Raw genomic sequence first — 25,729 nt, forward strand, 5'->3', positions numbered from 1 at the left:
TGAAAATAATATACATCTGCAGTCAAAAAATGTTCTGCAGAAGTAGGGCAGGGTCGAACCTCAGGGCAAGGGTAGTGGTGGTTTCAGACAGCATCATGGTTTTCGATATGAGACCAGTAAAAGGCCTAGATTGCCTTATAGCAGAAGACAGAATGAGGGATATATGGTCTATTGGCAAGGTAAATCTGAAACAATTCGCCCTTATGCAGCGGTGAGATTAAAAAAAGAGGCCAAAGCATATGGGAGCTACCGAAATAAATATGTTAGATAGCATCTGGTAGATAGATTCATTTCAACCAACATGAGAGGACTACTGGATTTTGGATTGATAGTGAAAAAATTATGGAGGCCAAAAACGGTGCAGGAGCAGGAGAAGAATATGAAAAACCCACCTTCTCGAATAATAGTAATGTGGTCTCTCTGTTAGTGAATGGTAAGGGGCTAGATTCTGTAAGCTTTTTAAAAAACCATGCCATTTTTTCTTAAATGGGGAGGGGAATAGCCAGTGATTGAGAAACTAAAAAGCTGGTGTGATAAGCAATGGGGGAAAGTAAGTGGTATTAAAACCCTAATAAATGGATTCTATATAATCATTGTGGCTAGCGAATAGGATAGACATTTCATTTTAAATGGTGGCCCATATATGTTGGAAGGGAAAGGTTTTATATGAAAACATAAGAACCAAATTTTGACCCAACTATGGAAGTTATAAAGGAATATCCAATCTGGATAGGATTGCATAACTTACCAAAGGAATACTGGAATCAATAATCTTACAAGATGATAGGTGACAAACTTGGTAAATATGTCAAAGCAATGGAGACAATAGATAAGTTCACCTTTCAAATGTTTCCTAGGGTTTGTGTCATATAGTAATCATGTCACCCTGTGCATGATATGATTGAGCTGACCTCAAATGAAAGTGTGTGGAAACAAGCCCATTCGGTGGAAGAGGATTTAGTTTTTTGCACTGAATGTCTGAGTGAAGATCATGAAATAGATGGATGTGATGGTTTAGAGAAGGGGAAGGCCCCATAGGAAGATATATTATTATAAAGGGTTGTTAATCTAAAAGAAGATCATATTAGACACAAGTGTTGTAAGGAATGCTTGGCTTTGGTTGCAGAATGGTAATGCTTGTTAATGAATGTGGATCACTTAGCAAATACCAGTGTAGAAAGAGGGAGTGATAGTGTAGGGGGTTTGTTAGCTTGGGAAGGGGAAATGAGAGGTGCTCTAATCAGAAGGTCGGAGTGTCAGTTTTGGGATTGTTTGACAGGAGAGAATGCAAGATGTCTAGAGACTCATGGAGCGGCTTTTTAAGGAAATGTAATCATGGAGAGGGATAAAGACTTACAAGGAGTGAAAAGGAGGAATGAGCTAGAACAGGTAGCCAATCAGAAAGAACTTAGGGAGACTTGCAGCCATGTTGAAAGATCACAAGAGATAAGGGTTGAACCTTTAAATAACACCAATGGTCAAATAGAATGGAAAAGCGAGACAAGGGGAGTTTGAGAAGGAAAGTTGTTTCAGTGTAGAGAAGAGGATTTTGCAGAAAGATGCAGATTATGATGTGTCAGGAGCAAAGACACTCAAATTTCTCCAATTAGAAACTTAGAAAGGTCCTTTGAATCACTCTGAGACTCGAGTGGGATAAATGTGGAATCAAATTCAAATTTTGAGACAAAAGATGATCCTGTTGAAGATTTTTTAGGTTTAGAGGATGAGGTGGTGCTAAGTGAAAAAAGATCTCTAACAATCGGATGCAAAGGAGCCAAAAGTGAAAGTGGGGGAAAAGAAAAAGAGAGATCGTAATTCTAATCAAATGCTGATGCTACAAGCAGTCAGTGCAACTAGACAAAGCAAGTTGAAATCAAGATGAGGTTATGTCTCTTCCTGGGGGCAATGAGGTTACTTTCATGAAATATCAGCGTGTACAATGCCCCTGACAAAATTCGCTCAATCAAGTGAGGCCTGATTGTGCTCAATTAAAGGAAACAAAAATCAAGGGAGGTATTTCAAGTATGGAGAGAAGTTCTAGCATATGGAAAAGTGTTTGGATGGAGGCTCAAGGAGCTTCAGGTGGTTTGGGTTTTCTTTGAAAAGAGAATTCGATGGATGTGGAATTGATTCAGCAGGCAAACAATTGGCAATGGTTAAAGGTGAATTCAAAACAACTAGGTGTAAGTTTTAAATTGATAAATATATGTGGCCCTACAATGTCAAGATTAAAAAAAGGATACGTGGATGGCTTTGTCTAGACTGTTGAATGTCATAGATAGGTAGGCTTGTGGTTTAGGGAAGGATTCAATGCAATTTTAAACACCAGAGAAAAGGTGGGAGGTAGAGGTTGGCTGAGTGAAAGCCAACAAGATGTTAACAACTTTGTAATGGATAATGTGTTGAAGGGAAGGATCTCTACAAATTTAATAACACTACCATTAATTTCTGTGTGTTCCAAATGCAGATTTGAATGTATATAAATAAGAGAAGAGGAGACATGTCTCATGAAGAGACATGGTCTCTATGGTAATTTACTAGTTAATAATTAATTAGAAAATATTAAAAATATAAACATATTTATATATATTATATATAAAAAGGTTTGTTTAATTGACAATGAGCTAGTAATCATAAAAAGAATAATCTCTAAGTCAATTTAATCCAACTCAAGCTACAACATTAACGCTCCCTCTTAGCTAGGGAGGATTGCTATAGAACCCATTATGATCTCAAGCATATAGAGATATCATCTCGATGTAATATTTTGGAATGACATATTTTAAGGATATCAGCATATATTCATCAAAATAGATGATATGTTTCAATATCATCTAAAGTATGATTCAACAAGGGATATCAACCATATGATATTTATCAATCTCATATTCTTGTGGTATGTGCACTAGCATCAAATCTGTGATGCCTACCCAGAGAATATGTTATACAGATAACAAGTAATCAAGGTGTCATGACCACTATCATGACAAGTATCATGACTTCCAGCACCGTCCAAACAGCAATTTAATGTAGTCTGTCATGATACATTCGTTATCATTATTTTGGGCACTCTGGGACAACTTAATGTAGTCTATCATGATAACAGGTCAAGCTATTGGTAAGATCATCACCTTACAATAGCAACCTCACACTTACATCAATGAAAGATCGTCACCTTTCACAACATAATCCACATCTGCAAAATAGTAACTCATGTGATATCCACCATGAAACATGTCAGAGGGTGGATCCACCATGGCTGCTCTTAGAGGGTGGAACAAAGACTTTAACCTTCTCTCTTACAAAGAAGAATGCATTGCAAGAAATTTCACCTCGAACTTCTCCCTCTCAATATATTTACTTTTTTCTGTCCAAGGCTGCTTTCGATTGAATGTCAGACTCCCTCTAAAACTAGTATCATCCTTCTGACCTCCTTGTACAAGGTTGTCTTTGATGAAGTGTCAAACTCCCTCTTTATATATAAGTATACTAAAATCTCAATCATCAAAGATATTTGCTTCAAGAGCCTCACTTTATCCAGCAAGATCAACATATGACTAATGAATTCCAACCATTGTCATAAGATCGAGTCTAAGCAATATTTTATAGCATGTATAAAGTACCAACCTTCTTTCCCTATAAGAACATAACCAAACATAAAATTTTAAAATAAGCAGATAACTCTTATAGTACATATGGAAATACACTGAAGATAGAGAATACAATGAGTATATAAATATAATACTTGAGACTAATGAAAGCCATTTGCATCAAATCAAAGGATGATTCCGATTTCAAGCTCTAATGATGTCCCTTCCCTGACATTTCCTATTTTTAAAAATAGTTCAAGTGGGAATGGAACATTGGTTATTATTCCCCGCCACAATGTAAAATACCCACTCTTATATCAGTGAACAATTTTGCATCACATCAAATATGAAAAATTTGGCTCTTATTCTCACCATGTCCGTGTTAAAGATCTCTATATTGCTCAAATAATGATGTCCATTAAGGCCCCGTAACAAAAGAAATTGAGTCATAGACCGACAACCACTCCATGACTACATAAAGACAATTATATTGCTTATATTGTATGTGTATTCTTATTGCTTATAGCAATGTGTGACATTTAATGCTTTCAAATCTCCAAACAGTCGACGTAAACCATAACATGTAGGGATTATCTAGCAAATGATTTCATGTGCTGACTTCAGACCCTTAGTAGGCGAATCATTTCCACATTTGTGAGACATGAAGCTTTACACCATTTCTATAAACCCCCATCCAAGTGCTGAAGAAAGAAATGCACACAAATAGTAATGAATTGTTGAGAAGCAGAAGAAAACATCTTGGGCCACCAAATTTGTTTGTCTAAAGAATTTCACGCCAATTTAAGGGAAGTGGCTCGATAAATATCAATTCACCACAGTCCTCTGTTCAATATATATTTAAACTACAAGAATAATTTGCAGAATAAAATCGGGCCCACATGTCTATCTTCTGCTCATTTGATTGGAGTTAGGTGACTTCACCAAGTCAGACCATACATTACATTCATTCTAACAAGTGGGCCTCCATAGGAGTATTTTCATCATATAGCAATATTGGGACATTCTGTGTAACTTAATATGCACTTGACAAGTTCATTTATCCATTGTCTAATAATTCGACTCCATAATTGCTGAATTGTATAATCGTTCATCTGTGGTTCCACAAGTAATTTCCTCAACAATATAGTGCCCGAATGAGACCATTAGACTTGAGGTTGTCAGCCTTTTAAAACTTACACCAAAACCATTCTGCCCTGAAATTGACAGGATTTGCGTCAGGCACAAGTGCCATGGTGGACATGAGTAGAACCTTGTTTATTTAAAAGAATGCCTAACTACGAGACAGACCATGCATAGTAATTGTAAATTGGTTTGCTGAAAAGGCTTTTGAAATATTCAAATAAAGAAATATTGACTCACGACGAGTGCAGGGTGTATAGATTATCAAAACGATTCTTGAAAAAAAAACTTTATAAACCATCAAACATAATGTCAGGGCAACCTTCATGCCGGATTGGCTGCAGAATTCGGTTGGTAGGACAATTGTTTTATGTCAGTTGACATAGACCAAGCTTGTGAATGGTTTGACAGAATTCCTCCAAGAAAATGAGCTGGTGAAACTTGGAAACAAAGACATTGAATGTGAATTGTTTGACAGAAAAAAACGATGCTTGTGAATTGTTAGGGATGCTGCAAGTTGTTTGTCATTATGTCTCAGATAAATGTCTCCTCAAGGTTTGGAATGGGCAGACTGGAATAATTGGCCTTTACTTGGCAGATTAATTGCTTGACAGAATGCCACAAAGACATGTCGTCTCATGAAGTGCCAAACTCCATATTCATGCCAAAGATATCTGCAAGAGAAATGTTGTAAACGACAACATCATTTCAAAGCGGCACAATACACTGGTGGACATTATTGGTAACCCCAAGTGTGGAAAGTTTCCAACATAAAGATGCATCATGATCAAAAGAATGTAAAGCATTGGTTCAAAAGATAGTTGGGAAGTTGTAAACTACCAAAGAGTCTATAAAAACTTATGTATGGTTGAACCAAAGCATAATGGAAGGAAATAATTACACTTGAAACAAATTTGGAGTGATTCTAAGTTCTTATTTTGATTGGTTTTTCAGTTTTTGTGTTGGTTCCAGGTCTTGTATGGCCATGTACAGCCTGGAAACCATGAATAATCTGTACATTGGATATTAGGATGAATAATCTTTCTTTTGGCTTTGGTTTGGGTTTATTTAATGGAAAAATGATGCAGTTATGACAGTTTTGGTAAAAGTTGTTATTTGCAGATTTGAGGATGCCCGACTACAGTCAGATTGAAATAATTGGTATAGACACATTTGGATGAATTGGGAACTCTAATTGTATTCATTGGAAACATATGTGAACTAGCTTTTATTTCCAATTGATTTGAGTCGTTTTCATTCAGATTTGTGTAAGTTATGTGTATTGGAGTGAAGACTGGTTTTAAAGATCTCTATTGAAGTTACAGACAAAGATTGATGTGTTTGTAATTATCTATGAATTGGAAAAATAGATGGCTCATAGATTCAAAAACTAGACTTGTGTATGGTTAATTTAAAATTGGTTTGGTCTCATTTGGAATTGTTTTGAGAAATTTATTGGATGTCCTAGGCAGAGTAATAGATTTTACTTCTGGTTTACGACAGTAAACATGAGTCTCAGTAAAGAGATCATAACTTGTAATTGGTTTAATTATTTGGGCTCAGATTTGGATATGTTTATAAGGCATAGTTCTAAAACATTCCTCCAAAGGGTTTGGTAATATGATGTGAGAAACAAAGTTATGAATGATGTTCTATGGAATAGAAATCAGACTATTTAAATGGTGAAGTATTGGTAAACTTGTGTTAGAAAATGCTTTGTTTTGCCTCATGAGATGCCTCTAACAATGGAATTTATTTAATGGATATTGAAGGGATCAGCATGTATCCCACTTATTAGTTTTTTTATAAGATTCTCTACATCAGATGAGTGGAATAATATATTTAAAGTTTTGGATTGATTCTATGTACACATTCCTTGGTACTTTCTTTGTAATCCAAGCCTAATTAGGCCTATTAGGTCTGTGAACATAGTAAGGATTAAGGAGTGCTGGAGTAGAGTTGGTTCTATAACTTTGAAAATTGGTGGAAGGCCCATAAAGCACACTTTTGTTGTGTTCTCTGCATCACTTCCTAGAGATAAGCAACACATTACTAATGGACAATCTTCCTCTCTTCAGTGTTGCTGGTTTGAGGACTTTCAACAGAGATATTGTCCAAAATGCTTACACAAGTGCCCGTATTTGAATTGGATGCTCGAGAATGCAACAAGTGAGACCGAAGGATACGCTAGTGATGTATGTTCTATTCATTTCTCCAATGTAGATTATTAATGATATTCCTCTGTCATGTTCGATGGGGATTTCGTACTTCCATGTCTTCCTCTTTCCCTCATGCGTGCGACCAATAACTCTGATTCATAACATTTTATATTTTCTCTTGGCTCTTCCTTGTTGATAGATACCTCATTCATCATTAGTGTTAAAAATGTTCCCTCTAACTTAGTGTAGCCTTAGAGATGATCAATCTCCTTAATAATCAATGGGCCTTTTCTGACCTTCTCCCTAGATTATTCGCATATCTTCTTGTTTCTAATTATGTGATATGATTTATACTTTTCTACTGATCATCTCTGTGTGATATGAGTTCCAAATAAAATTAGATTGGACAATGTTATTTTCTGCACCTTTGTTATATCTATATATCGTTGCATATAGTTACATTTGCAATTGGCTCTGATACCATGTTGAAGGGAAGGATCTCTGCAAATGTAGTAACACTACCATTAATTTCTGTGTGTTCCAAATGCAGATTTGAATGTATAAAAATAAGAGAAGAGGTGACATGTCTCTATGGTAATTTATTAGTTAATAACTAATTAGACAATATTAACAATAATATAAACATATTTATATATATTATATATAAAGGTTTGTCTAATTGATGATTAATCAATAACCATAAAAAGAATTATCTCTAGGTCAATTTAATAGGACTGAACCTACAACATTAACATAATGGTTTAATTGATCACCCCGTTAAAAGAGGTGAATTTACATGGACTAACAGGAGAGCAGGCTTTACGAACATACCAGAGAAATTGGACTGTTTTCTTTTGGTCGGGGACTTGGCCATATTTCAATGGACTTGGAAAGCTGAAATTATCACAATCCGTAGCTCAGATCACTATCCAATAAGCCTAAGAATCCAAGAGGAATCCTAACTAGATAGATGTCCCTCTAAGTTTGAGACAATGTGGTTGCGACCTGACAGATTTAGGGATTTCGTGAAGCAATGGTGGAAGTCTGCTCTAGTTTTTGAAGGTAGCAAGACCTTTGTCTTCTTTAAAAAAATTAATTTTTTAAATGAATATCTTAAGGCTTGGAATAGAAAGCATTTTCAGAATATTTTTAATCAGAAGTTAAAGAACAATCTTTATAGGTATTAAATAAAAGAGTCATAATGCAGGGTATGAGTGAGGCAGATTTTGAACAAGAAAAGTCTTTGAGTAAGGAATATGCAGAGGTGTTGGCAAGACAGGAAATATTTTGGAGGCAAAAGCCCAGAGAGACCTGGTTACATGATGGGGACCAAAACACTAAATTTTTCCATAACTAGGTTAAGATTAGAAGAGCTCACAACAACAAAAAATTCAATTCAAGATGAGGACAGTGGGGAATTAAGAGAGGTGGAGGAGAATAATAAGAAGGTTGTAGCCTTTTCTAAGAGGAGAGGTGATGCAGGAGCACCTATAGACTTGGTCAAACTCTAGGGCAATTCTGGCCAGACCACAAGACAATAAGGGATGATTTGTAGTCCTAAGTGTGGGTATTTGAGTTATTTAAGGGTTACTTAGATCATTGGCACAAAATTGCATAGGCAGTTGCTCATATAAGCTTGTAATTGCTGTAGTTGTCTAAATAGGTCCAAGATGGTCAAACATTGACTTTGACCCCAAAATGAGCGGAAAGATGTTAAAATGTGTTCAATGGTTGGTTTAACTTTAAACCATATTTGCCTCATTGCGAGTGAGTTTGTGTTTAGAATGTCTTAGAATGCAAAAAGATGTGAAGTTGCCCATGACAACTTTGTAACTTTGCAAAGTTGTCATGACAACATTGACAACATTGACAAAACAAGAGCAACTTTCCAAAAATCAGTTGGAAGGTCGTACAAGCAATCACCATACATGTCAAATAGCTATATAAGCTCATGACAGACCTGAGAAAAGGGTTGGTGTTCTTTGTGTACGGAGTTGTCACTAGAACCAATCAGCAATGCAAGAAATCTTGTTCTTAGTCCATTTGCAAGCCAATCATCCACACATTAATGGATTGAGTTGGAGATCTTTGTTGCATGATTAGTTAGCATTTTCTTTCTAGTTTCTAGGAATACCATTGGATTTGCAAGTTGATTTCTTTTGATACGTGTTTGGTAAATTTCTTTACAGTGACCTGTTCACTGTCCTGTACATAGTAGGTTGGCAAGAAATGGCTCTAATTTGAATTACAATGGTTGAACTTCCCTGGCCTCGTGGAATCCATTAGAGCATTGTAAATACCTTGTAAATATGCTTTTTGGGAACATTTGGGGTTGGTATGCTATTTTTACACTCAAGCCCTAGGCGAGACTGTTGTACCCGGCTAGGTGTTTGGGAAGATTGCAGATGTTAAAAGCAATGATGAATGGATTGGTTTGTGCCAATTAGGAGTGTGAGTCTGTAGAGTATTGAATGAAGGATCTTAGACCACAATTTGGTTGGAGGTTGAGGCCACTAGGTTGCCATTTGAATACTTGCAAAGACAGGCTGTTGTAAAACCCTTGAAACCCTTATAAATAGGCATATGTCTAGGAAGGTGATGTACGAACACTTTGAGGGTCCAAGACCTAGGAAATCTTCGAGCACTCTGAAAAGGGTATCTAGAACATATGTTTGTTCGGGACCTTATTAAGAAAATTTAGGAGTTATTTGCAGAAAACCCTAATAGAAGACCTAATTTGGGGCTCAAAGGGCTATTGGCCTTATTAAGAAGATTTGATGAGATCGGTAGAAGAACAATGGAGTCTATGAGCCAGACCACAGGTAACCTGGTCAAATTGAAAGAAGAAGACGTCTTACAACCTAACATTGCCATGGGAAGAACCTTGGTGGGTAGAAAGGGAAGTTGGTGACCTTGGTAGTGAAGGGCTAATTGCATAAAGAAGTTGTTAGGGAAATCCTAGAAGGGAGAGGGCAATTGCAGTGAGCATTCTCCTAGTAAGGGATCATAGAGTAAACACTAAGAAGGCCAAGATAGAGCCTTGAAGAGTCCTAGAAGATAATAGGACAAGAGTTTAGAGGAGCCTCCCTATCAAGAGGCTAGAAGACTACCTTAAATAACCCCAATTTGAACGCAGTGCTAGAGAGGATTCAGAAGTAGATTTCCCATGATCAAAATCAAATGCTGACAACAGAGGTTTCAATACAGGAAGTTAAGAAACCCTTATGGGGTTTATGTAGAGACAAGGCTCCAGGTCCTGACAGCTTTCCAGCTCTCTTTTTTCAAACTTTTTAGGATATTTTGGGGGTGGACCTATGGAAGGTTGTGTAGGAGTCAAGATTAGGCAGATTTGTTCTCAAAGACTTAAACAATACTTTTATTGCTCTGATTCCAAAAAAAAACATATGTTTCCACCATTGAGGATTTTCACCCTATTGCTTTGTGCAATACTGTGTATAAAGTCATCTCAAAAGTTATGGCGAACAGACTAAAGAAGGTTTTGGATTTGGTCATCTCAAGTGAACAAAGTGGCTTCTTCTTGGGAAGGTCAATTTATGAAGGCGTGATTGTTGCTCATGAGATGATTCATGCAATCAAAACGAAAAGGATGGAAAAAATGATGGTGAAGTTAGATATTAAACGTGACTACGATGAAGTTAACAGAGCCTTCTTTGTGTTGGTAAATGGAAGCCTGCAAGGGCCTTTGGAGTTAGAGAAAGGTATTCAACAAGCGGACCCTCTCAACCCCTTTTTGTTATAATAATGGCTGAGGTTTTGGGTCGGTTGATTGCATGGAAGAGAGAGGAAGGTTTGTGGAAAGGGGTTAAAGCAGATGGGGAACTGATGTTGTGTCTCATCTTCAATTCATAGATGACACTTTTTTATCAAGGCATGCCTCAGAAAGAGAATCAAGAGTTATGAAAGAGACGTTGGATTTGTATGGATGAGTTTCAAGACAGAAGACAAATTGGCATTAGTCTGAAATCTTCTTTTTAATACATCCCAAAGATAACAATGACAGATTTGCAAAAAATATTATATCCGTGGAAGAATGCTAGTCGGTAAGTATTTGGGGATCCCCTTATTTAATGGTAAGCATAAAGCTGATTTATGGTAAGGGCTAATTGATAAGTGTTTGCAGAAAATGGAAGGGTGGAAGGAGTGCTGGTTGACTTCAGCAGGATGCATTCTTATGCTGAAATCTGTGGTTACAGTCATCCCTATTTTTTTCATATGATGATTTTGAAAAAGGTGATTAAAGTTATCGAGCGGAAGATGAGAAAAAAAAAAATTGGAATGGTGCAAATGAGGATGATAAGTTACCATTATTAGCTTGGGAAAAAATATGCAAAACAAAGGAGCAGGGGGGGCAGGTTTGAGGGATCATGAATGAGGCTTTGGGAGCTAAATTAATTTGGAGCATTTATAACTATTCAGATCAATTATGGGTGAAAATTTTAAGGGCTAAATACCTAGATTCGATGAAAGATGGGAGGATTTTGACTATAGAAAACCCATCACTGGGGTCTGCTATTTGGAATTTCATGTTGTCTTGCAGACATTTGATTACGGATCATATATCTTGGAAGGTTGCCAGTGGGCAAAAGGCTAAATTTTGGGATGACTCATGGAATGGATATCCCACACTAACAGGCTTACAGCATTTACAGGATTTGAAGGAATTGTTGTGTGCAGGTTGTGGAGAGAGAGTTGTGGATTATATGGAGTGGGTGGAGGGTCCTCTAGGAAGAACATGCAAGTGGAAGAATTGCAATGAAGATTGGATTTCAGAGGAGTACAAGGTGTTACTTAGAAGTATATTTAAGCAGAGAGAAGTATGTTTGGTGGACAGAGAGGACAAAGTTTTTTGGTGTGCTTCCTCATCAAGTCATTATTTGGTGAAGCTAGGCTATAAAATTTTAACCAGGGATGTGGAGAGCAGGTTTGAAGCTACAGATTTATGCTGCAGTAAAGATTGCCTTCCAAAAGCTGGGGCCTTTGCATGGTTAGCCATTCAAGGACGACTCCTGACAGGGGAACGAAGGAAAAGATTGGGTATTTATGGTCCAATGAAGTGTGTGTTGTGTGAGGAGCATGAAGAATCAGTTGACCATCTTTTCCTAAATTGCAAAGCATCAATGGAATGTTGGAATGGGATTAGAAGGAAATTGAGGTGGCAGTGTCCTGCTGGCCTAGAACCAAAGTTAGATCAGTTTTATCTTTCGTATGGGTTGTGGTTCCTTCTTTGGAAATTTGGGAAATTTTGAAGGAGAGGAGTAAACGAGTTTTTTTGAAGAAGGAATCTCTAGAAAGGTTGCTATGGTGGATTGATCACTCGATTGAGGAAGTTTTAACTGCTGATACTTTTAAACTTATCTCATCAAAAATCTCTTTCACAAAGGAGGATAGTCAAATACAGAAGCAATGGCCAAGGGTGAAGATTAGGAATTCAATTTGCTTTCAACAGTAGAAAAAAAAAAGTGATTGTGTTGAGGAGGTGAGATAGAAAGTTCTGGAGTTGGGGTGGGTTAAAGTAAATTTTGATTGGGCTGCAAGGGGTAATCCTGGCCCGTTGGGTCTTGGCTTTATAGCGTGCAATCATGAGGGCATGACCATAGGCTTTGGAGCCAAAAAATTGGCATATGGGACTGATAGCATTGTCAAAGCAAAGGTAGCTTTGATGGCAGTAGAGTGTGCTAGAAAATTAGGAGTTAGGAAATTGCATTTGGAAGGGGATTCTTTGGTTGTAATTAAAGCAATTAAAAAGCAGCAGATCAAGACCTTGCATTTGGAGAATTACTTGTTAGAAGTTCAGGAATTATTGGAAGGGTTTGAAGACTTTAAGGTTAGTCATATATGGAGGGAGGGTAACAGTGAGGAGGATGTTCTATCGAAATGGGATTGAGGAAGTTGATGATATGCAGTTTGAATTGTGTAACCGTTGGAGTGGCAGGTGAGAGGATTAAATGAAAGTTTAAATCTTTCTTCTTCTTTTTTATTGTTTATTACTATTTTAATATTATGATTATTTTATATGGGAACGGAAGCAGTAAGGTGTAATATTTATTAATCAATGCCAGGAATGTTTTCTTTATGGTGATGGTGATTGACGACAGTGGTAAGTATTTATTAGAATGAATGTAATAGATGGACAGGTGTGTGAACCGACAGTCCGTAGTGGTGCTGCCTTTTTAAGATGCACTGAGGCTGGCATTTGGCAAACAGTTGATATTGTGTGTGTTTGGGAAGAAGGTGAGGTGAAAAGTTGGGTTGAAGATTGCAAAGCCATGGAAGCCACCTTCACTTTTGAAACAAAGCGCCAGCAGAAAGTTTTATTTAGACCAGTGGCGGACCATCACCTGAAGTTGTTGCTAAAATGTTCTTCCCCAGGGGTGGTGAAGGTTGCGCAGAGGACCTTATGAGGCCTGGTTCAGGAGGCGATGCACCATTGGAAGATAAATGTAGACATTGCAGTTATGATTATGGCATGGGGTTTGGAGTTGGAAGACTTGGAGTCTAAACTGAAGTGGGCATTCCCAGGTTATGGCTTCAATTATAGCAAGTGTTTTGAAAATGAGCAAGAAGGGAATGAGATAGGGTGTTTCTCTTTCCTATAATGGCTGAAAAGGGTAAGCCAACAAGCCTATAAGCACAAATTGTTGGCAAGTGGAAGAATCATAAGGAGGAGATAAGGGCTTATTAGGAAGCAGAAGCTATGAAAATTGTGGATATCATGCTTGCACACCCGCGAAGGAAGAGGACGGCAAACCAGCGAAGGAGGCAAATGTGGTGCAAGTGCACTACCCATATTAAATATGCATTATGATGAAATTATGCAGTTTGCTGTCTACTCAATTTTGATGTCAATGGGCCAAGGACTGTTCAGGATTGAAATCTTTCCATAGAAGGGCTTGGTTGCAGGCGAGATTGCTGGACAAGGATGTGGGACAAAGATCAATAAAGAAGCCAGAATGATCAGGATTGAAATCTTTCCATAGAAGGGTTTGGTTGTAGACGAGATCGTCGGATGAGGATGTGGGATAAAGATCGAAAAAGAAGCCGGAAAGATGACGTAAGGTGATAATATAATGTTCTAATATGATAATCAATGTAACACCAATACTGGGGTACGTCAGGATGGCGAGACATCGGAACGAGTTTTCGGGATAGGGGAAAATGGGCCTCATTTTCGAGATGGTGGGGGGATGTCGGAAAGGGGAGGAAGAGGCAGGGAGGGGTGTTGTATAGCATACACATAGAAGTTGAAATGCTTGTTATGAAATGATGTTTCAGTATAACATACAAAATTAAAATACTTGAACATAGCAAAACTGCAACATGAACTAGAACCATTGAACATTCACCATAGTAACATATTACATACACGATAGTAACATTCAAAAATCAAAATTCAAATAGAAATCCAACTCCCCATTCCAGCAGCAACATGGTTGCAGAATGGCGGAGGTGGGGGTACTTGGGTACACAAGTACACAGCGCAGGGACGTCTCCGGGATGGGTACTCCAAGGTTTGGGAGGGGGGTGGGAGTACCCGTGTAACACTGATGATAATTGTAAATGTCAAATGTTGGGTTGCCTAGATTATGTAACACCTTGACAAAGGCAAGTAATGATATGTTATTGGGGGGGACTTAGTAGAATATGTTTATAATGTAAATGCAGATATAATGTATAGGAGGGTGTGAACGGCCAAGGAATGGAGCCTTTAGTATTTAGATGTAAATTTCCTTTTAATATCACTAAAATATAGATACCATTACCGACCCAAATAAAATATACATCTGCAGTCAAATTTTCATAATGGAAAGGGCACATTCAATCTACAAGAGGGAACCCATTTCCTCACAAATTAACATTAACATAGGGAAAGACGGCAAGACTAACGTGCTATGAAAAGGCACAAATAAATAATGAACAAAGCAACAAGCTAGGAGGGGGTGACTTTGTAGTGGTCAATTAATATATACGCAAGTGAACAAGGCCAGGTTTATAAGTGAAGAATCTCAGCATATAAAGAGTCATTCTTCACTCCATGCAACAACCATTAAATAATGAATGACACATTAAGAAAAAGTTACAAACACTAGATTACATATATATATCCAACATCACATTCAACTTGCCAAAAATAAACACTTATCCAACATAGAGAATAAATAATAAATCTAAAATAGATATAAGATTCTTAAGAATGCTATTCTCTGTCAACTCATGTTTCAATGGCTATTCAAAATATTTTTTTTTAATAAAAATATGAATCTTACTTCCAATTTTGCCTGCAAAAGGTCAAGCGCTGGGCCTTCTTGAGTACTAAGGTCTAGAAGCTCAGAACTCTCTATGTTTGATTGTCCCATTTTGTATAAACAATATCGAATGTTAGGTTCCAGCTCTTCAACACGCTGCCGGCACAAGACCTGATTTTCAATATCCCCAAACTTTCCCAGCTCATCATAAACAGCCCTGTATGACAAAGATATAATCTACCATGAGTACTTTTACCTAAATATTCAAACATACTTCACAAATAGATAGAAAGCCAATAGATTCAAATTCTCTACTGTCAGCTGAGCATATTGAATAATTTTGAATTCTTTTGGGAGAATTGACAAATCGGTAAATGATCAGGTAACACAGCAGAGGAAAGATGAATGAGAGGCGCACAAAAATCATGTTATTTACAACTGAAATGCCAAGATTAAAAAAATCCTGCAGTTGAGGAGAGACAAGGCTGGACAACAATAAACATAATGAACAAATGCTTATAAAATAATGTAGTAAAGGCTAAATAATCAAGAAAACTTGAAGAAATAGTATAAGTAGCAGAAAAAGACGTCAATTTTCAACTGGGGAAAAAATAAGCAAAAAGGAATCCACACATATATGACCTCTGATTCAACTACCAGACCACAACCCAATAAGATGACTACTAAAGGCATGATATGACTCTATTCAATGTTTATAGTTATCATGGGCAAAACCTTAAGAGAAAAATATGCCAGTACAATAGGCATAAAAAGTTAGGTCAAACCTAGCACGTTTAAAATCCATCAAAGCTGTTTCCCAATTCTGTTCTCGCTCCAGTAGCAAGCTTCCCCTCATATAACATGCATATGCCTGCAGACAACAGGGTGAAGAATTAGACTTCAACTATCCATATACAGACAAGAGTTTTAAATGGGATATAAATTTGACAAAATATAAATTTTACAGTAACCAACCATGAAATTGGACTCAACATCTGCCATGTATAAATAATTTATGAATACAAATACTAATATTCAATCATTGCAATGAAGACCAACTGGAAACTATGGCAATAGAGGAATTTCAGATCCTTCATTTTTAAAAGTTTAGGCCACTACAATGAGAATCAACTAATCATAAATGTTGCAAGATCATACAACAAAAATAAACAATATTTTCAGATTTGTAGCTTTAATAATTCAAGCAATGAGAAGTCCCATGCATTACCTAAACTTTAGCAATAATAGTAGGTGTGAATTACATATAGCTCCCGATTTTACCAACAATGCAAACTCTAGCGCATACACGGTCTCTTATCTAGTGACAATGGAACCCACTTGATGAAACAAGTTATCTCAGATTGCAGAAAATGCAAATATAAATCACATGTGGACACTTATAAGAAGACAAAACTCTATTTGAAAAACATGTCACTGCTCATGCAAGAGATTATTCAATACCACTTGTGCTGGTATAATATTAGTGTGCGGCCTGGTAGCCCTGCACAGAGACAATAAGAATTATATCTCTTGAGAGAAAAGATCATTCCATTCTCACCTTCATGATGATAATGTGGTTTTTGCAAGAAAATAGAAAGAAGAAATAGACTATAACTGCCATATAAACAAAATCTCTCCTTCAAACAAAACTAGACACTTGCAGAACCTTCAGTAAGGACAAGAATGATGGCAAGTAATTTTATCAAACCTGAAAAGAAAATAGCTGTATGCAATGGAAAGGATAAAGACAAAAGAATGCAACGGAAAAAACAAACAAATATGTCCGCAAAGAAAAAGTGACAGTGTAGCAACTCCATATATAAGCTACATTCTTATAGTCTGTTACAAATATAGTGTTTCTTTTGTAATAAAGTGAAGTGAAGCAAGTCAAATCCTGCCGTTTAAGCTAGCTAAATGACGATCATCTCTTCTGCAGTAAAGACAGTTTCCTCTATAGAATTGTCCAATCCACACAACTCCAAACATTTTAAAGAAAGCAGATGAAGGGGTGCCTAGTGCTTATTTGGCCAAAAATCAAATAATCGAAAAAGTTATGTTTCAAGGATTGTGGTGGCCTATTCATTAATCCAAAGTTTGTGCTTAAGTACAGACGTGTGAAATCTTCAAGTGCACACAATAGCAGCAGTTCTTGAATTTTTTTCCATTCAAGCTAATCTTGTTTCAAGAACCTACAAAAGATGATCCTCTAACTTGCTTGCACCACTTCCATTTAATCTTGATCTCAAATATTCTCATTACACTTGATACCTTCAGTAGATGGACTAAAGCTATTGCAAGAGAAGCACATGAAGCAGATATTATACAAGATTTCCTTAATAACAGCCAATCACTTTCAGTACTTTTTGAGATTCAGACTGTTCATGAAAAGCCTCTTTTTTTGCATTCTGTCATTGTATTATTCATATTCTTTTGATCGTGGGATATTGATATGGATAGTAGCTTGTGATTGAGTGATTATCATATGTGCATGAAGACTCTACAATGATGTGCATGATATTATATGATGATATTTGGATTATTATATGAGGATACCTTGATTATACTGAGTTTGTTGTGGTTACATGATGATCCATTGATGATGTTATATTGATTTGATTAGAGACTATTTTACTTACCATGTCATTGTTGTTAAAGTTGTAGCTTCAGTCGGATAAATTTGATCTGAGATACATTGTTGTTATTGGTAAATCATCATTTTCTATATATATGCATAATCATAGTATATATTATTATATATATTATAGTATATAATATACATATTATAGTATATAATATAATATATATATTATATTATAGATAATACATATATATATATATATATATATATATATATATATATATATTAATTAAATGAAGATTAAACCTTAGAGACATGTCTCTTCCTCTCATATTTATATGAGATCCAAATCTGCATTTGGAACGTATCAATCACAATGGTCATATTATTACATTTGCAGAAAAGATCCATGTTACTTAACAATTGTGTCCCCCATTAGGGAATATTTATATTATTGTGTTTTGGCTATTTTATGCATGCATAGGTACTCATAATGTTTGTTCGATTATGAACAAATGATAACGAACAGAAGGTAACTATTGTAAGGTGACTATCTTATCAATAGTTGACCTATCTCCTAACACCAAAATGTGTTGGAGCAAGTATTATCTTGGTTCTTCAGGCCGGATTTTGCCGAACACCTTGATAACCAACTCATCATGGTTCTTCAGGCCGGATTTTGTCGGACACTATGAAAATCAATTTGTTATGGTTCTTTGGGCCGGATCTTGCCAGACACCATAAATTAAATCTATCATAGACCACACTTAAGGTGGTATTCAAATCTTGTATTATAATTGCTGAAATTCTCCCCTTGCTAAAGAGGGAGTGTTGAGAAATTTAGCCTCGTAGTGAATTGAAGCAAATTCCATATGTAATATATGTTAATATATATATTTGCATTAATGAATTTATGTTGATATCCTTATATATGTCATTCCAAGAACATCATACTAAGACAATATCTCTTCATATACTTGAGAGCACAAGGTGTTCTACAAATCCTCAACTAAGAGGGAGTGTTAAAGTTGTAGCTTCAGTCGGATAAATTCAACCTGAGATACATTGTTGTTATTGGTAAATCATCATTTTCTCTATATATGTGTATTCGTAATATATATTATTATATATATTATAGTATATAATATACATATTATAGTATATATATATATATATATATATATATATATATATATATATATATATATATATATATATATATATATATATATATATACATGTATACATATATATTATACTAATTATTATTATAAAATATATGTATTAATTAAATTAAAATTAAACCTTGGAGACATGTCTCTTTCATGTCTCCTCCTCTCATATTTATATGAGATCCAAATCTGCATTTGGAACATATCAATCACAATGGTCATATTATTACATTTGCAAAAAAGATCCATGTTACTTAACAATTGTGATCCCCATTAGGGAATATTTATATTATTGTGTTTTGGCTATTTTATGCATGCATAGGTACTCGTAATGTTTGTTCGATTAGAAAGATATCAGGCATCAACTCCACCTAGCTCCACAACCCTAAGATTGCTCATTTATCCCTGAAGGAGGCTACAGGAGATAGCCCATTGGCCATTCATATTACCCAACCTAACCATTGTTCATAATTTGCATTACACCTTTAGTTATTGTTTAGGTAATGTATAGTTATCCTCCTGCAAAATTGTGAAAGACTAGTATTACCCTCCTGCATAATTGTGAAAGACTAGTAACAAAAGCTCACACGTAGATGGTTGCCCCTAAATTGTCGTTATTAAGTATATTATATTAATGATATTCAAATTAATAGTGGCAATTTAATATTTATTGGGCAAACATGTTGTACATGTATTTGAATTAATGAGAATTGGATGATTTACTAATTGGGTTTTTTTTTGCAATTATATTTTATCTAAATGGATCTTAAGTGGGTTTTTAATATTATTTTATTGGCTTTCAAAAAGTGTTTTTTCAGCATTTCCAGAGCAATCCATCAAGGTGATACGATTTTCACCTTTTTATTCATCATCATGGCTGAAGCTTTCAGCAGAGCAATAAAGAAAGCTCAAGTTAAAGGTAAGATTAAAGGAAAAACTATAGCAGAAAACACCACAAATGTTACTCATCAACAATTTGCTAACGACACAATCTTACCGGGAGAGGTACAATAGAAGAAGCCCAAAACTTTAAACAAATCTTACAAAATTACACAGAAGCATAAGGACAAAATGTGAACATTGAGAAATCAAAAAAATATATATATTCCTCAACACACCACCTGAAATGGAAGTTACATTTGCAATTGCATGGGATACAGGTAGGGTTCCTTTCCATGCAAATATTTAGGAATATACTTGGAAAAAGGGGCAAGGAAAACTAAACCCTGGAGCAATATTTTGGACAAAATCGACAAACAAACACAAAGTTGGAAAGGAAAAAGGTTAAATAAGGCTCGAAGAGCGACAAAAATCAAAGCTATTATTTCAGCTATTCCAACGTATCAAATATCATATCTCCCATTACCCAAAAATATCAATAAAAAACTAGAAGGGAAACTTAGAAATTTCTATTGGAGTGGAACAGAGGATAAAACAAAATCTGCATTTATTAAATGGGAAAAGATATGTAGACCAAAAGAACTAGGTGGTTTAGGTATTATGAGTTTTAACTGGCAAAATGAAGCCTTAGGAGCAAAACTAGTCTGGCGAATGTATAAAGAGAGATACAGTAAGTGGGCAAAAACACTATACAAAAAATACTTGAATGCAAAAGATCCATCCTCATTGTTGAGAACCAGGAATCCACCCAAAGTATCAGAGGCTTGGAACTTTATGATTAAGTGTCGAGCATTGATCAGTAAATATGTAGCTTGGGATAGGGGGAAAGGGGAACAAGCCCTAGTTTGGGAAGATTCTTGGGATTGGTTTCCAGCTACAAACAACCTCATCATTTCCCCTAATATCAAAAACACTTTAGTAAACTTATGGGGTAAATAGGTAGTTAATTATAAATAGCTGACGAGGGTGAATGTGGAGGATATATGGTCATGGAAATCTCTAGAAGGCACAGACTTGACCTTTGAAGAAAACGAGACCCTAGATCAAATTCTTAATCGGAGAACGATCAATCATAAAGATAGGGAAGATAGACTCATATGGGGTGCCTCAAAAGATGGGTAGTATAGGGTAAAGAAAGAATATAACATTATAATCAACTCTCAAAGATGGGAAAAGATCAGTATGCTTACTAAATTATGTTGGGATCAAGCCTGCTTGCCAAAGGCAAGTATCTTTTTATGGGCAGCTTCACAAAAAAGTATCCTAACAGCTAATAGATTTCGAAAGATGGGATTTGAAGGCCCTTTGAGATGTAGCTTATGCAAAGAAAACGAGGAAACAGCAGATCAACTTCTTTTTCAATGCCCCTATGCGAAAGAATGTTGGTATTGGCTTCATCAAAAGCTAAATTGGACCTCTCCTATAGCTAGGGACCTGGATAGTCATCTAAAAGGATGGCCTAACAATAATAATTCCAAGATTTATAATAAATTATGGAACATATCTCCATCTATTTTTATGTGGGAGATTTGGAAAGAACAGAATAGACGGATATTTAGTGACACTAAGCTTAGAATTGCCTCACTGCTTAATAAAGTAGAAGCAAGCATAATAGAAGTCATGAATAGTCATCTAAGAAGATCAGCTAAAAAAGAAGTAACTTTTAATGAATGGGATGCCTTAATGAAAAAGAATTGGGTCAACCTTATCAATCCTCCATTAGTATATCATAGGAAAAACCAAAAAGCAAGGGAAGAATGTAGATGGGAACCACCACCATGGGGGTTGATAAAATTAAACTTTGATGGAGCATCAAGAGGAAACCCAGGTATGGCAGGCATAGGATGTATTATGCTTTCTGATTCTAGAAATTAGATTATCAAGAGAACCAAACCATTAGGAATCGCAACCAATAATATGGCAGAACTAGAAGCTCTACAGGAAGGACTGAAACTGAGCCTTTAATTGGGAATAAGTAGACTAATTATAGAAGGGACTTTGCAAATTATCCTAAATGCTCTAAGAAATAGAAAAACTCCTAATTGGATTATGAACTCAAAGCTGGAGAATGTTCTTAGCATCGTTGATAAATTTGAAGAAACTACAGTACAGCAACATATATCAGAAAGGAAACACAGAAGCAGTTCTTCTAGCAAACAAAGGTGTAGAGGAAGAGGACTTTATTACTCAAGCTTCGGATAATCATCTCTGATATAAATTTTACCCAACCCCCAAGCTTCTACTTCTGATTAAACTTTAGACATCGGTCGTCATTTTATTACACTATTTGGGTTATATATAATGCTTCTTCCAGTTTATTTTTAGCCTCTTAGGTTAATGTGACAATTTGTTTCCTCTTTCATAAGTGTAAGCATTATTGGGATTATTTTAAACTCTAACAAATTATAGTAATATAAACATTACAAATCACGTAAATAGGTAAGATTACGATTTAGACCTTACCTAGCAATTATGAACTATACTCTTAGAAAAATTCACAATTTATAATGATGATCAGTAGGTGATGTATTGTATCATGTTCTTCAAGATCTTTCTAGGGCCCTCGAGTTGAGTATTTTGTATTCAGCTCTAGGTTAATTTCTGTCATTTTCGACAAGTGCTTGTTAGGTGTTCTGTGTCTTAGGGTGAGAATGGATTCTGCCATCAGTCTATATCATGCCCTGGAGGTACACACGATGGCATTTAGGGGTAACTAGGGTTGTCATCAGTCAGGTTCTAGGAGAGAGGGTTTTTAACTACGATTTCACTTGGAGGACTAACAACAATGTATTAGGCTCCTTTATTGGGTGTTTGGCGAGGGCCAACATAGGAAAATGGGAAATTATTCGCCTATGCCAAAAAAAATTCGATCCAATTTGGTTGGAGGGCTTAGAGCATGCGGTCCTCTGCATTGACGAAAAACTTAGGATTCCCCTTCCTCAAGTCTACATCTCATATCCCCTGGGAGTCTGGAACTTGTCAAAGTAGCGAGGCCACCTATAATGGTTATTCGGGACAACATTCAATTCTATCAGAAGTGGCCTAAGATGGAAGCTAGCATCATCTCTCTACTTCGCTGGAGCAATATAAAGGAAGACCTAGACAAGAATTGGCTCCTGCATTATCTTCGGACTTTTGATGCCTACATAGAGCCAAGGGTTGTTTCCGATGATATCAACCCTCTGGAATTTAGTTTGCCAAATCTGTTCAAATCCAACAAGGAGAAAACGGTGTTTGTCTTTCCACCAAGTTCGAGGGCAAAAGAACTAGAAGAAGCGGTAGACATCATCATGGCCACATGGAAATCTGGTGGGGAAATCTAATGGCAGGTCTCTTCTAGTTGGGGGCTTGTTTGGGTATCGTGCCCTGTTTTGCTGTCTTTTTTGGTTATTGTCTGTTTATTTTAGTGATCTTCGTCACATTGATTTTTTGCACCATTTGGCCCTATCGTCGTTGGTCCTGTCCCTATCAAAGGGCATCATTTTGATCAACCTTCGTACCCTTCCCTTCGATGCTGTTGGTTTGTTTTGTATGCTACTTGTCTGGTTTTGTCCCGGTTATGTATGATAATATACAAAAGATGAATATAATATAAGATACTCTTTTAGCTTAAGCAGTTAAATGTTAAAGTTCTTTTTGGGCATTCTTACGCTTCGAGCTTCTTGGTTTATCAAAATAGACTCTTTGATAGATTGAGATAATCAATTAAGTATTTAATTTTCTTGTTGCTGATAAGTTTAAGGATTTATCTTTAGTATCAGATTAATCACTTTGTTTTGTTATTCAAAAGCAGTAAGGACGGTAGTATTCCCTAGCCTTTCTTTCATTGTTTTCACTTTATTTTGTCTCCCTTCAAAAGGTATTCTCACCCGATTTTAACTTAGTTTCAGATTGGATTAAACAAAAGGGATTAGATGTTGTAACATAAGATTAACTAAGAGTGAAAAATACTAACACCTAATGTGGATAAAGAAGTTGTCTTTTTGCAATATGACAGGAAGGTGCCTCATATTTTAAGCAATTTCAGCGGGAGATTGGGACAGTTAACTCCTCTAAATCTTTTTTCGATTATTGTCATTAAAATATTGGAACTTGAAGAAAAAGAAGGAATGCCTTCTAGAGTATCTATAAAAAATTTGGGTAAATTGTATAAAATAGGAAAGGTTGAATAAAGAATTATTAGGATTACCATCAAATTATTAAAATTGGGGTATGCCCCTCTTAAGTATGTTTCAATATAGAACCTCGGTCACAAGCAAGACTAGAGGTTTTCTTCTCCATTCATTCCTACCAGTGCCCGTTTGAACGGAGAATTCTGTAATTATTTTTATGATATAATATAATGAAAAAGGCTTCGGTCATTTACTGATCCAAAAGAAAAGTACATTTTCGAATTGAAATTATAACTAATTTTGGACACTGGTCTTTTGTTCATTTTGCTTCAATACCCTCCGTATTGGAAATTTGAATGGATGAGATTGGCTAATTGGTTGAAAAGATTTTTTCGAGCAATGTCTTGAGAGAATTGTTTAGGGAATTTCAACCATCTATCTGTATTTGGCATCTTCAATTGGTGTGTCTGGGTTTCTCTTGCAAATTCAAGTTTTCTCCAAGTTTGAGGTAGGAAATCTTGATTTCTCCATTGATATTCATCTGAATTGAATTTTGCAAGTTGCAAATGATTTGTGGCATGATTAAAAAGATTTTTCCCATTTGTAGAATTTGATTTGAGTTAGTTTTGGAATATTATGTGTGAAAATTGGGAAATGTGGGACTATATGAGATATGCTGCCCAAATGTAGGTGAAATGTGGATTTGAATGCAGTTTTGTGTTGTACGTTGATGAGTGTTCTATGACCACACCAACATAGAATGAAGTATCAAAGGACACTGTCCTCTCTTGAGCAAAGACACCATGTATGCTAAGATTGCAAAAGGATCATACAAGTGACTACAAGGTTCCTATTTGCGACATACTGTACATATGAGCTCTTTGGCTTGATGTATGTTGGTCATCCAAGGGGAATTATGATATTCACTCTAAATTTATCAACTTTCTATGTGAATAATATGGCAATGAAACCACTTTATCCTATTCTAACAAAGCTTAAAATAAAATGCAAACGGAAAGGGTTAAAAAAAACCTAGTATAATCCTATAATGCACAAGATAATGAATGTCCTCATGAACTCTTCTAGACTCGGCTTTGACCTCACTTCTACCAAGCTAGTGCAATCTTCTAAATGAAAAATGGATGTCCAAAGCATTACTAACCACATTAACACCATTAATAGGATGCATATAAACGAGTAAGCAATAATTGAAATTAAGCTTATATTCAAATTCCAATTGACCATGCAAAGTGATTTGCAATCAGCAAACTAAAAGTAATATAGATTAAGAGAGCTCCATTGAATTTCATTTGCAATTTCTTAATTCCAACTAGAGGAAAGTCCCCAATAACCGTTAGGGGATCCAATAACCATGACATTTTTGTCATGTTAGCCCCAATTACTAATATTAATGGAACCCCATGATTTGTAACACATGTACCAAATGTCAATCACACATATACTAATACCTGGTCATATTTTAGCAATTTTGGTTGGTCATTGGCCCATTTGTGCACCACTATTGGGAGATTTCATAAAAACTACCAGGACATTTGGCCACAAGTACTAGCATTTTTTAGTGAATGACTATTGGTGTAATCAGCAAACTACAAGTAACATAGATTAGGAGAGCTCTGTAGAATTTAATTTGCAATTTCTTAATTCCAACTAGAGGAAAATCCCCAATAACCATTAGGGGGTCCAATAACCATAAAGTTTTTATCATGTTAGCCCCAATTACTAATATTAAAGAAGCCCCAAGAATTGTAACTATACCATCTTAAATTGGACACACTCCAATTTAATGAAGGTTT

At 35.9% G+C, this 25,729-nt stretch overlaps 1 protein-coding gene across 3 annotated transcripts in view; it reads right to left on the reverse strand.

The window, feature by feature from the left end:
• Nucleotides 1–25,729, reverse strand: part of LOC149536143 (signal recognition particle-related / SRP-like protein) — a 133,179-nt gene that overhangs the window by 63,956 nt on the left and 43,494 nt on the right. For all 3 annotated transcript variants that reach the window (XM_089806607.1, XM_089806606.1, XM_089806605.1), the window contains 2 exons: nucleotides 15,939–16,024; nucleotides 15,175–15,370 (listed from right to left, as the gene is read on the reverse strand). In XM_089806607.1, coding sequence (XP_089662733.1) covers nucleotides 15,175–15,370; nucleotides 15,939–16,024 — 282 coding nt within the window. The remainder of the gene's footprint in view (nucleotides 1–15,174; nucleotides 15,371–15,938; nucleotides 16,025–25,729) is intronic.

This window comes from Cupressus sempervirens, chromosome 10, assembly GCF_028749045.1.
Source record: "Cupressus sempervirens isolate cs-2001-9-10 chromosome 10, ASM2874904v1, whole genome shotgun sequence".
Lineage (NCBI taxonomy): Eukaryota > Viridiplantae > Streptophyta > Pinopsida > Cupressales > Cupressaceae > Cupressus > Cupressus sempervirens.